Source organism: Pan troglodytes, chromosome 12, assembly GCF_028858775.2.
Source record: "Pan troglodytes isolate AG18354 chromosome 12, NHGRI_mPanTro3-v2.0_pri, whole genome shotgun sequence".
In the NCBI taxonomy this organism is placed as follows: Eukaryota; Metazoa; Chordata; class Mammalia; order Primates; family Hominidae; genus Pan; species Pan troglodytes.
In genome coordinates this window covers 107,374,318-107,387,742 of record NC_072410.2, presented here as the reverse complement: position 1 = coordinate 107,387,742, position 13,425 = coordinate 107,374,318, and the positions used below count along the sequence as shown (strand labels likewise).

The following is a 13,425-nucleotide window of genomic DNA, read 5'->3' as shown; positions in this document are numbered from 1 at the left end:
TCCCAAAGTGCTGGGAATACTGGAATGAGCCACCGCACCCAACCAGAGTCTTCATTTCTGAAGGTGCCTGTGTCATGTAAAATGTTGATTCAGTAAATTTGTCATGCTTCTCTCATTAACCTGTCTTTTGTTATAGGAGTGATGGCTGTGTCCTCTTATGATGGGTTAGAAGAGGTATCACACCTTTCCACCCCAACAGTTTCTGGCACCCAAAGTGGGGCAGCTGAGACACCTGACTTGCTCTGGAACCTGCAGACAAAATCCTGGAACAACTGACAAAAGGCAAGCAAAGAAAGGTAAGAAGTTCTTTGATTTTTTTTTTTTTTAAACAAAGTCAGCTTTCCTGGATCTCTAACTATAGTGCCTGGTCAAGAAGAGAAGGTAAAAATTTATCTTTATATCTTCCATTCCAAATTCAAGTTAGCAAGGAAAATCATTTGTTTTTAAATAAATTTGTTATGCTTTTCTCTTGTTAACCTGTCTTTTGTTATAGGACTGTCAGCTGTGATCCTTATGATGAGTTCAGTAAGGTATCATGCCTCCCCACCCGACATATTCATGCTACCACATTACTGAAAACAGCCTAATATGCCATCATTTTATACTGCAGCCATAACCCAAAGGAGGATGTTCTAAGAATAGTTATAGGTTTTGTACAGAAAACCTATTACGGCTAAAGTAATGTTTTCTTTAGACTTGAGAATTTTATTTGCTAATTGTTTTACCACTAAAATCTAAATATAATGAAATCCCTGCCTCCAACAACATAAAAGCAACATTTCAAAGGCTTATTCATTCCACAAATATTTATTATTATTTATTATGTTAAGCCTAAGAGAGTCTGTGATGAAATACATATTCAGTGCCTATTCTCAAAGAACTCACAGTCTGGTGAAATTGGGAAAACAGCTGTGGATTATATCAAGATTCATCACATCAACTGCCATCTTCCCACTTACTCTTCATTCATCTACTTAAGATTAGTCCAACACCTACTATGTGTGAAAAAGAAAATGACAATGAAGACATAAGTTTGTATTCCATTTCTAGGCCTGAAGAAGTACAAATAGACAAATAATAAAACTTGAGAGAAAAATTAAGGCTGAAAATGAGATGTAAAGATATAAACATAACATATGGGAAATGTTTGAAATGAAAATCACTTAAGCAATTTTACTATATTCCAGACATGAACAAAATTTAATACTCACAGATTTCTAGCCAGATGGATTTTCATATTGACAATGAAAGCCAAAGTATTTAATCAACTCAAAACTGGATATTAGTAAATCAGAATAGGCACTTCCACAACTATCTTTAATCATTAGGTTTTACAGAGAAAATACTCAATCACACAAAGCATATTATAAAAACTAATAAAGCGGCAAATTGCATGAAGAAAGCCCCAAATGAGTTGAATTCACAATTTTGGTAAAGAGGTTTAAGGCTGTGCAGGGTAGCAGCAACATTAATTTCTTCTCAGGCAACATTTAAACTAAAATTATAAGCTGACTAGTTTAAATATCACCATATCATCGATTTGAAACTAATTGGTTTGTCTACTTACTAGAGCAGCCATAAAGAGAGGTGAAACTCTGCCCTACCTGGCTGATCCAAGCTCACTTGATTATTACTAGAGACATGAAAGAAGAGTAGCTGTCTCAGTATTTTTCAAAGCTTGGGATTTCTCTTTAAAGGATTCCAGTGATGAGTACACACAGACACTTTACATATTTGGTAAACAACTGTATTACACCTCTCAGTTATTACTACTTGCACATTTCTAGGGTCTCTACATAATGAACTGCATGACTCCAGGGGATGTTATTCATATAAACTTCAAGCTGATATATCTCCCTTGCTTACCATTAATATCATATGCTAGTCTCTGATTTACCCAGATAAAAGTCAATACTTCTAAATGTAAGTACTGTAAGTAGATATTCTGAAAAAAGGCTTAACCTATGAAGTTGGGAGACTTGAATCAAAATGGAATCTTGACTCTAACATTTAGTGATCTCAAGTTAACCTCTTTTAGCACCATTCCCATCTATAAAAAATGGTATTAAAAACATTTTCACTTAACCCATTTATGCCTAGTGTTCCATTATTGGAATGCTAAGCTTGTGGGAGTTATTTAAATCCTACTGCTCAAGGTCATGGCCAAGGTCTGATTTTTCACAAAAAAAATTTGCCACCTCCAGCATACATGGGTTAATAGGGTTGTTGTGAGACAAATGAAAACTATGCTCTGTAAATAGTCAAGCCTTACTACACAAATACTATTTATTTCCAATAATCCTTCTCCCCAACACTATCAGCTGACCTACATGCCTTTCCTGAGCTTATCTTCTCAAAATATTAACATGTCATTTTAATCATTTGTTCATAATTTCCCTTGGAAGCCTGTGAATATCTTAAGAGCAGGGACTATGACACTGTATTCCCTACTGGCGCTCTTAGTAGAGTCAATAAATACTTGAACTTTATCATTTCACCATTATGTTATTATGTAAATAGAAACAACCTACTCTACTGTACAGTCCTGTTACACATAGGCTTTATTATACTTACTATAATACACTAGATTTTAGTAATTCATATGCTAAAATTCAAATCTAAAACATCCAAGTGATTGATTCCCAGGATACAGGTGAAAGACTCAAAGAAACTATGGTTGTTCAAACTCTTCTTGCTTGACAAAGTTACCACCTTCACCCGACCCCACTACATCATGAGTACTCTAGATATCTATTAGAAAGCTAAGGGTTTACCAATGAGAGGCTTCCCCAATTATTTATTCTGGTATCTGGTACACACTAACTAGCTCAAGAGTTAAGCATATCTGAGAGAGCTGAAGGAATCTGTATCACATCCACCGAGAAAAAGGATTTGTCTCTGTGTTTTTAAAGATCATCAAATAAAAAGAATCAACGTAAAAAATTAATAATTATAAAGAGTGATTATAGTCCTCCTAACCTTTTACATACAAATCTGATCTTTCAAATAATAGGATGCTACTAAATAACTAATAACGCAAGTATTGTGGGAAAAAATGTGTGTAGTACACTCCGGCATTCGCTAGCCTAATAAATAAGTATTCTTCCACTTATCTTTTTGTTGTTTTATGTATTTCTTTCCCACACAGTCATGGAAAGAACATATGCATCAGCGTCAGAGAGGTATAAAATCAAATCTCAGCTCTAGTGCTTACTTGTTGCACAACCATAGGACAAAGTGCTCAATAAATAATAAATGTAGTTAGGGTAAATTTTGTAAAAGCTACAAGACGATCTTACTCCTGTACCTTCTTCCTATTAAGCTATACAAGTATGCAATTAGCATACAGAAAGAAACCAGAGTGTCTGTGAAGAGGTTGAAGCCTCACAGGCGTGTTTACAATGGAATGAAGTTTTGGAAAGTACGGCAGAAATGGTTACATGAAAGTAGAGAGCAGGACAGGAGGATCTAGGAAGTAGAGCAAAGCAGCATGATGATCAGACTGGAGGAGATGACAGGTTCACAGAGGAGTTTTCATTTTCACCACAGCCTTAGGGTTTTAAAGGAAAAAATAAATAAATAAAATTAAATGCCTTCCATGTTCCCTACTTGGGACCAAAATTTCCTTTGAGGCTAAAACTGGCTAGGGTCTCAGAGGGCAGAGTCTGCCCTATCCAGCTAGTCCAGCTGAACAGCAGCAGGAAAGAGAGGGGTGGCCGACCCCAGCCTGTGCTGTGATGAACTCTGAACCGGGGAAGGGACAGAGCCACAATGGGAATGGTAGTCTGCAATATCAGGGTCAGTAACTATAGCTAAGCCACTGCTCTCTCAGCAAAGGACACCACGACTCATACAACATCCTTGGTAATGGCAACTATGTCCACGGTTTTCAGTTTTGTGAGCCCCAAAATCTATTTTTCCAGTTTACTCAGGCATTCAAGGGAAATAATTCATACCACCCACATCAGAAGAAACTGACATATAATCCTAAAAATGTGTACATTTATAATAAGAGAAACAACTAGCTTGAGAATCAAGTTGCATAGCTCCTCTGATTGACAGATCAATTTAAAAGTCAAAAGCTCTATCTGAGGACTGTTTCAGGAACATGGAATCAAAGCCACATCCACAAAACGGATGCTCAACAGCCAAGCTACACAATTCCTCATGAATTATTCTTCCAGACTCTCAGGGTATTTGTTCAAAACACTTTTGCTAAGGCATGACAACTTCTAGCCTGAATGCCCCTCTTCCTACTACATACACATTTTTTCAATTTCTGAGGTCCCCCCCTTTCCCTTTCCTGTCCCATTACTTTTCTGATTGCATATTTCAAACTACTGAAATATTTACATTTATTCATTCTCTGGTTTTAAGGTTTTTAAACAACTTTTACTTTTTTTAATAGAACCACTCTAAAAATCTAATCAATGAATTATATTAATGAGTAAAGAGTAATGCATTATTACAGCACTGACTGGCAACTAATGACCAAAAATAAATGCTAACCAGTCAAAGCTTGAGCATATTCCAATAAGGGCCACAAAAAAAGATTCAATTTATCTTTGCAGGACAAAAAAAAAAAAAGTCTCTGGATTTTCAGTAAACAAAAGCGCATACTAATCAATTTTGCTCAGAATAGCCTTTACACTGGATGTATAACATACTAGGATACACAGAATATGAAATATTAAGAGTGCTTCAGAAATTGATAAATATTTCTACTAGGTGAATAAAAGTAATTTTAAAAAACAGAAAGCCAAGGGGGGAAAATGCCTTTATTATTCAAAGTTTACACCATTTAGAAAAATGTTGCCCAAATCTAAAATTTCCCAAATACAGAGAGAACATCAGGCTCCTCTCAAATGAAAACAGCTGAATACTTTATCATCATGCATTGATAACCATGAAAAACACGAAGTATCTTTTGGATCAATGAAATGAATAATGCTTTATTTTGAACATAGATATGAAACATGGACTTCATGTATTGTGCATCAAGAAGTAGAGTCATCCCTCGGTATATGCAGGGTTCCAGGTATACCAAAATCTACACACACTCAAGCCCCCCAGAAGACCCTGCTGGACCCACCTATACAAAAAGTCACCTACCCTATCCACAGATGCGACATTCTGCAAAGACTGTATTTTCCAACAGTGTTTGGTTGAAGAAAATCTATGTACAGAGTGGACCCATGCAGTTCAAACCCATGTTGCTCTAGGGTCAACTGTGTCAGTGATATGAAATATATGCCCTATAAATCAGCCTACACTCCCATCCTCAGTCAGCTCTTGAACAGCCAAGTGGAAGTTCTGCTGCCTGACATCCCCAGCTAAATACGTTACACAGTTTTGAGAGTTCATCACTTCACCTCTAGAAGGAAGAAATGAGTGAAGTTAGCTATAATTTCAGAGCAGAAAGAAAGACTGTCCCTTTTATTTAGCCACCAAGGTTGTAAGCTGAGGAGCACCTCTGCCACTGAGGACAAATCTAGATCCAATAAGGGAGAAAGAGTGGTAAACACGTGGAGACCATATTAACTTCAAGTTGAATGGAAACTAGGGAGAAAATATCTTCCTAAAGCTGTGTATAAGACAAAAAAATAAGAATATCTAAAACAAATAAATTTAAACCAGTGAATCGAGGAAGAAAATACAGAGTCACTTTCTCTTTTCCTCTGTCATTCTGAAAAAAATTCCTTATTCATAATCCTCTCAATTATGACATTGATCCATTCAGGTCATTCAGGAAATAGGCTCTAATATGAAAATCTCAAACCACCCACCCAAAGCTGGATATGCCTAGAGAAAAACAGAGTGAGGGGGTGAGAGAAGGAAAATTAATCCTTAAAATGGTAAAATGTAAGTGAATCAGAGTAAAAGATTTATAATACAAGCTATTTTCAGTTGAGGAATTTCTTTAAACCTTTACTCTATCACAATACATGGCTTTATATGAGCAGACCTTTCCTTCCCCTTGTGAATTTAAATTATAATATATGTCACTAACTAGTGCTACTCTGTCACTACATAACAAAATCATCTAATCCTTAAAACCTATCATTCCAGGACACTAACAAAGAGTTCCATCCTTCTCTATATCTTAGCTATCCACATTTCAGTGAAGAGAAGGTAACTCCCTTCAAGGAGGCCCCAAATAACTAGTGTTGCAAGATTTGAAAAGAATTGTAACCCTTTTAGGATTTGACCCTCCAAATCTTTGATAATATTAACTTTTGCTGAAATGTTAACATCTCCATTCTGTACTTTTGAATGACAAAGAGGGAAAAAATGAAGAGTTTAACAAACTCTTTTACAGATTACACTCTGTATACAGAGTGTACCACACTACAATTCAAAATCAGTCCACAGTATTAATCTATTTTTAATTTATCCCACTGTACTGATATCATAATTTAAAGGATAGAAGAGCTTTGGAATGATGAGAATAAACAGCTGTGTACTATAGTAAAATATCAATAAAATAAAATTAGCATTGTCAATACTCACCCTTAAGAGAGTATCATTCTAATAACCAAGAGACGTACCTGCTCATTTTGACTCCATTCCCCTTGTTGCTTCAGAGATGGAATCGCCCAGATGCTCAGTTTCCCTGAGAAGTGAATGGCTGCCAGGAGCATCCCATCTGGAGAAAGGCTCATCTTAAAAATTCCATCCTAAATAAGAATCATAAGGTCAGGGCAAAGGACTTATGGTCAAATATAAATAACTCAGAAGTAAATGACACTCTTTAGAGGTGCCAAGTTATAAATGATCTTTAGTAATTAAGAGTTCCGCCAGCTTCCTATCATTATAAATGTACTTCAGCATAGAGAAAAAGGCCTCCTGACCTTAAGGAGTTTGTTACCTACCTCAGAGTTATAATTTACATATAACCCAAAACCAAAAATTTGGTTATATTTACATATAACCAAAAAATATGTATGCATTATAAATATATTTCTTCACATATCAATTACCATGAATTCTCAATATCTTTTAAGGTTGGTCTTGACTAGATTGTCAATTCCTTAAAATTTGGGCCCAGATCTTTACAAGATTTTATATCTACACAGTGTCTGAAGTATGCTATATATCATAAATAGGTCAAAAATTCATGCTACGGAAAAGAAGGAAAGGAGTAGAAAAGAGCTAGAGAAAGAGTGCAAGAATGATGGAAACAGAAGAAGATAAAGAGGAAGAAAATGGTCCTTAATTTAAGAAATGCTATGAATGTTTACAATTTTCTAGATTTGCTGCCAAATTATCCAGTTTAAGGAATGTGTTACTACAGAACAAAGAAATTTTGTAATGACTGATTTCATATAGTCAACCAAAAGGTACACAGAGGAAGAGTTATCCTTCCAGTCCTTCTTGTCCAAATAACCTCTCTGTCTTTTCCTTTCTCAGATGACACAAACCATATGAGCAGAAATCATATGAGCAGAGACATCACCTGCCACCACCTACAATACACTCAGAAGACCTGAACAAACATTAACTGGACAGCTATTTCCCATTCAGGCATTTGTTAAGAACAGGGTCCAAGGTAGCCTGCCCACAAAGAATAAAACAGAGACCAGAAAACAGCAGCCCACAACCATATCTCTTCTGAACATTTAGAAAATCTGGCAAAACACAGCCCACATCCCCAGATGACAACAGAACTTGGTAGGAGATGACCTCTTAGAAGAGTCATAAACTTTCCAGTTAGTCAATGCCCACACCGTTCTCTATTATTGCTCCAGTATTGGGGTCAAATACTAGCTATAGAACTGAAAATGAAACATGACTATACTGAAAATCAAAATTATTACATTTGATCCAATTCACTAAATTATATTATCAGCCTGGCCTCTGTAGACATTTAAGTCCTCAAGTCTCAAATGACTAAGGTGCCTTAGCCATCAAAACCAGAACAATTTCAGGAGGTCAGGAACACTGTTGAATGAGTACATAGATGAAAAGATTAGCATCCTCTAATCACTTTACTAAAGACTAAAATTACTTTAACTAGATATAACAGGTTAATCCCAGAATCCCACAATTAAATGTAAGATTGAAATACAAATGCTTGAAAAAAGAGAAATAATAAAAGCAAAAGTACTTCAAAGCAAAATTTTAAATCTATCACATCCCTTCCTCTAAGATGGGATCAGGGAAAGAAGTACAAGACAAAGGGCCTGATGTCCTCCCTCCTCAAATTTAAAGTCAATAAGCTCCATGGTTTTGTATAAGGCAGGCCTCAGAAGCACAGATTTTTACCAGCCAAAAGAACTCTGCCCATCTTTCAGATTTCACAAAGGAAGAGATTAAAGTCCTGAAGGGCAAAGACACTTGCCCATGATCAATCAAGTGTGCAGAGCAAAATCTGAACTAGAATGTGGATGTTTTCAATCCCAACCAGGGCACGTCCATGAGCCAGGACTATAGTCCTCACCTGGACCCTGGCCTAGCTTCTAGTAGTCACGAGCATGCCCCTCAGCAGAAATTATGGTCAAGTATAATTTATTGTTTTGACCACTTGAATAATTAGTCATGTGTGATCTGTATGGTAATTCCCAGGTATTATAAATGTTCCATTATACAACTCCACTGAAATGCTCTGAAAGCAAGAAAAAAGTTTATGAATCTCTTTAACAACAAAAGTATACTGAATAACTTCGCAATAGCAATATGACCGAAAGCACTGAATAAATATATAGTATTTTTTAATTTTTAAAAAACTTCTTCCCTCTTGATAGGGTTCAGGACATGCTACCCCAAAATACAGAATAAGTCATGTTAGCATCTGAGAAAACATCAGAGGCAGGAAAGTCATTCCCACCTTCCTCCCACCCTTCCTCCATGAAGCAGGTCATAAAATCTAGGAAGAATTTTCTAACCTTTTGCTAAAAGCAAGTCATGATCCTCATTCTGGAGGTGCCCTCCCCAAACCTGGAAGAAAAGAACATCCTCATCTCTGAAGACAGAGTCACAGGGAGAATGTGAACAAACAGGCCTTGCTAAGTTCCTCCCAATTTTCTGCTATTAAATCATACTTATCCAACCATACTTCCACAACTACCCATTTTTCTTCTTCAAAGCTAGCATTAAAAATACACAGGTTGGCCAGGCGCAGTGGCTCACGCCTGTAATCCCAGCACTTTGGGAGGCCGAGGCGGGCAGATCACGAGGTCAGGAGATCGAGACCATCCTGGCTAACACAGTGAAACCCCGTCTCTACTAAAAACACAAAAAATTAGCCAGGCGTGGTGGCGGGCGCCTGTAGTCCCAACTACTTGGGAGGCTGAGGCAGGTGAATGGCGTGAACCTAGGAGGCAGAGCTTACAGTGAGCTGAGATCGTGCCACTGCACTCCAGCCTGGGCGACAGAGTGAGACTCCATCTCAAAAAAGAAAAAAAAAAAAGAAAAAGAAAAATACACAGGTTTACCCATTTCTTCGAATCTTCATTTCCTTATGAAAGCTCCCATGTCACATAAAATTTACATTAAATCAGTATATCTTGCTAATCTGTGTTTTGTGATAGGAGCCTCATCTATGAATCTAAGAAAGGAAAGAGAAAAGGTACTGTTTCTCCTCTACACTCACTTCTTTCTTTCCAGAAAGTTAAACAATAAATTGTATTAACTAGAATGTTCCCACTTGCTTTCATATGGTGGATACTTGATCCCCTTAGTTTCATTAGATGCCATGGTATCCACACTGTAAATGTAGTATTTCTTTCTTGAACTATCTTATTGTAGAAATTTTCACTTACACACAAAAGTAGAAATTCCAGTATAATAAATATCCACATACCCAACCTGCTTCAACAAATATTAACATTTTTTCAGGCATGTTTCATTTACTCTTCCCCAGTCACCACCATGCCAGAGGATTTTAAAGCAAATCCCAGTCATTATTTTGCTTATAAATACACATCAAGTATGCATTTCTTTGAAGTCCCAAGTTATCTATTGAACGTTCATGCATAGTAAGATGATAGAGTTATTAGTAGTAATTGGATTGTAGCCACTCACGATTCTCAAGACACTTAGGTTATGTTGGAAATATAGTGTTTTCCTTCTGAAATAAAACTCTGCTCTTTATTTGTAGAAACCTTTATTTATTTATTTATTTCTGAGACAGGATCTGGCTCTGTCACCCAGGCTGGAGTGCACTGGCACGATCTCGGCTCACTGCAACCTCTGCCTCCCAGGCTCAAGTGATCCTCCCACTTCAGCCTCCTGAGTAGCCAGGACTACAGGCATGCACCACCATGCCTGGCTAACTTTTGTATTTTTTGTAGAGGGTCACGGGGGTTCATCATGTTGCCCATGCTGGTCTCAAACTCCTGACCTCAAGTGATCTGCCTGCCTCGGCCTCCCAAAGTGTTGAGATTACAGGTATAAGCCACTGCACCTGGTCCGTAGAAACATTTCTGAATTCCTATATAACATGCAAGGGGGTTCTGGCCCAGGGAATAATTCATTATCCCAACAGTAACTGTGGACCAAAATCTCAAGTCACAGTTAGAAAATCCACGCTAAATTCTATGAACAGAGTCTGTGGTATTTGGGAGTCTGAGTGTCTGTTGGTGAGTAATATGGTTTGGCTCTATATCCCCACCCAAATCTCATTTTGAATTATTGTAATCCCCATGTGTCAGGGGAGGGACCTAGTGGGAGGTGACTGGATCATGGGGACAGATTTTCCCCATGCTGTTCTCGTGCTAGTGAGTTCTCATGAGATCTGATGGTTTAAAAGTGTGCGGCAGTTCTGCCCTCGTTCTATCTCCTTCCTATTGCCATTAAGACCTGCTTTGTTTCCCCTTCATCTTCCGCCATGATTGTAAATTTCCTGAGGCCTCCCCAGCCATGTGGAACTGTGAGTCAATTAAACTTCCTTTCTTTATAAATTACTCAGTCTTAGGTAGTTCTTTATAGCAGTGTGAAAATTGACTAATACAGTGGGCAAGGGAGAGAATACCAGAGTTTGTGCCTTGGAAATGGGAGGATAAAAGCAACTACATATCACAATAAAAGTAAACCTCGGCCAGGTGCAGTGGCTCATGCCTGTAATCCCAGTACTATGGGAGGCCAAGGCGGGTGGATTACCTGAGGTCAGGAGTTCAAGACCAGCCTGGTCAACATGGTAAAACCCCATCTCTACAAAAATACAAAAATTAGCCAGGCATGATGGCAAGTGCCTATAATCCCAGCTACTTAGAAGGCTGAGGTGGGAGAATGGCTTGAACCTGGGAGGCAGAGGTTGGCATGAACCGAGATCACGCCATTGCTCTGCAGCCTGGGCAACACAGCAAGACTCTGGCTCAAAAAAAAAAAAAAAGGTAAACCTCAAACATTTAAACCATGATTCTTCATACTGTATTAAGATTTCTCAGCACAAGTAAATAATAATCTTGTTCTCTTCTTTATTTGAATTAAGCAGTTGTAAAAGCAATAAAATTTATATGTAGCTGCAATTTTCTCTTTTTTTTTTTTTGGAGACAGAGTCACTCTGTCTCCCATGCCGGGGTACAGTGGTGCAATCTCAGCTCACTGCAACCTCTGCCTCGAGGGTTCAAGGATTCTCCTGCCTCAGCCTCCCACGTAGCTGGGATTACAGGCACCTGCCACCACGCTGGGCTAATTTTTGTATTTTTAGTAGAGATAGGGTTTCACCATGTTGGCCAAGCTGGTTCAACTCCTGACCTCAGGTGAACTGCCTACTTCGGCCTCCCAAAATGCTGGGATTACAGGCATGAGCCACCCCACCCAGCCACAATTTTCACTTTGGTTAAAGTAAGTCTTAAATTTCTTTCACATTCCTCGTTTTTATTTTAATCATGAATGTCATTTTTATTTTAATCATCATTTCAACAGCTGAAATTTTGGTCAAGAACATTCAACTTGGCTCTGCCACTAGTAGTTATGTGACCATAGGCACATTAGTTAACTATCATAAGTAACAGAGACTTTCTCTCTTTTTGAAATAAAAATAACAACATCTACACATTATAAGGTTGCCCCAAGGATAAAATTAGAATGTACGTAAAGTCATTTAATGCATTTATCATATAACTCAACTTTCTAAATATAGAAGTTAGTATGAAGATTGGATTCTACCTGAATCCATAATAACACATCTTAATTGTAAATTCCAACAACATGTCTCATTCATTTGGCACTCTTCACTTGCACCTTAGTAAGATCTTTTATATTGGAGGAATATATTGATATTTAATTCTTCTAACTTCTAACTAGTACTTTACCTAGTCTCACTAACCACTTTATATGCTCCCTGAGTATAGGAACTCCATCCACATTATATAAATGCTAGAATACAAGAGCTGAAATAAGACAATAAAGAGTGATGTTCCCAAAAAAGGAGGGTATCAGAATCACATGGACACCTGCTCCACTCCCAGCACTTAGGATAAATAGAAATCTAGGCTGGAAAAACATAGGCATATGTTCTTTGAAAAAACTCCCAGATATCTCTGATGTGCACCTCCACTTGAAATCTTCCACTTTAATTCTGCATTTTTACCACCCTTTTTTCATTTTGCTGAGGAGGCAGCCAAAGCCCAGACACTCATGTGGCATGCTCTAGATGACCTGACAAGACTCTGTGGCAGCAATACAATAACTCTCCTAACACGCAGGGAACATCTCTCGGCATTCACAATAGGCAATTTCTTCAATGCATTGCACAGAAAATGGTGAGTAGTCTCTTGCCAAAATGCTGACCAGGCACTTGATAAATACTGTTCACATAAATGGAAACTGGGGGAAGTTATGCACACTCCAATAGCAGGAGAGTGACAAGAGATCCTGGAGCAATCGGCACTCTATAAGCTCTCAAAACTAACCGGCCTGCACCCACTTGTACAGGGGAAGTCCCATACTAATGTCATCAAAAACAGATACGATCCTCTTGATAGAAGAAGACACTACCACCTATACAGTTTTCTGCCTTAAAAAGCAAACAAAAAATCTGCATGATCTTCAAATCCAACTACTAATTTATAAGAATACATGGACACAAAAGGACAAAAGAATAAAGGAAACACCACTATAAAGATGCAATGAGTAAAATGAAAAAACAGTTTCTTCAACAAATAATTTTTAAGAGAAAAAAAGATGATATGGAGGACAGACCAGCAGATAGAGAAAAAGAGACTTAAAACACATTGTTTTTTTTAAAAAGCCATATTGTTAGAGATGAAAAATTGCATGATAAAAGTATAAATAAACAGATAAACCTAAGGCAGAATAATGGCTGCTTGTGGAGGGAGGGCGGGAACTGTGTTTGTGACAGGGTCCATAGAAGGTAGCTGGCAGAGTCCTGTTTCTGCCCTAGATAATAGTTATAAGGTTATGTACCTTTTCAACTTCAAACAAGAACCACTTCACACCTACTAGGATTACTAGAATAAA

At 37.6% G+C, this 13,425-nt stretch overlaps 1 protein-coding gene across 9 annotated transcripts in view; it reads right to left on the bottom strand.

Annotated features, from left to right (window-relative positions):
- The window catches only part of NBAS (NBAS subunit of NRZ tethering complex), a 393,028-nt gene that overhangs the window by 312,685 nt on the left and 66,918 nt on the right, over positions 1-13,425 (bottom strand). For all 9 annotated transcript variants that reach the window (XR_010149189.1, XM_001161679.8, XM_009442024.5 and 6 more), the window contains one exon: positions 6,549-6,677. Coding sequence is in view for 8 of the 9 variants with exons in the window: in XM_001161679.8 (XP_001161679.4) it covers positions 6,549-6,677 (129 nt within the window). In the remaining variant the exon portion in view is untranslated. The remainder of the gene's footprint in view (positions 1-6,548; positions 6,678-13,425) is intronic.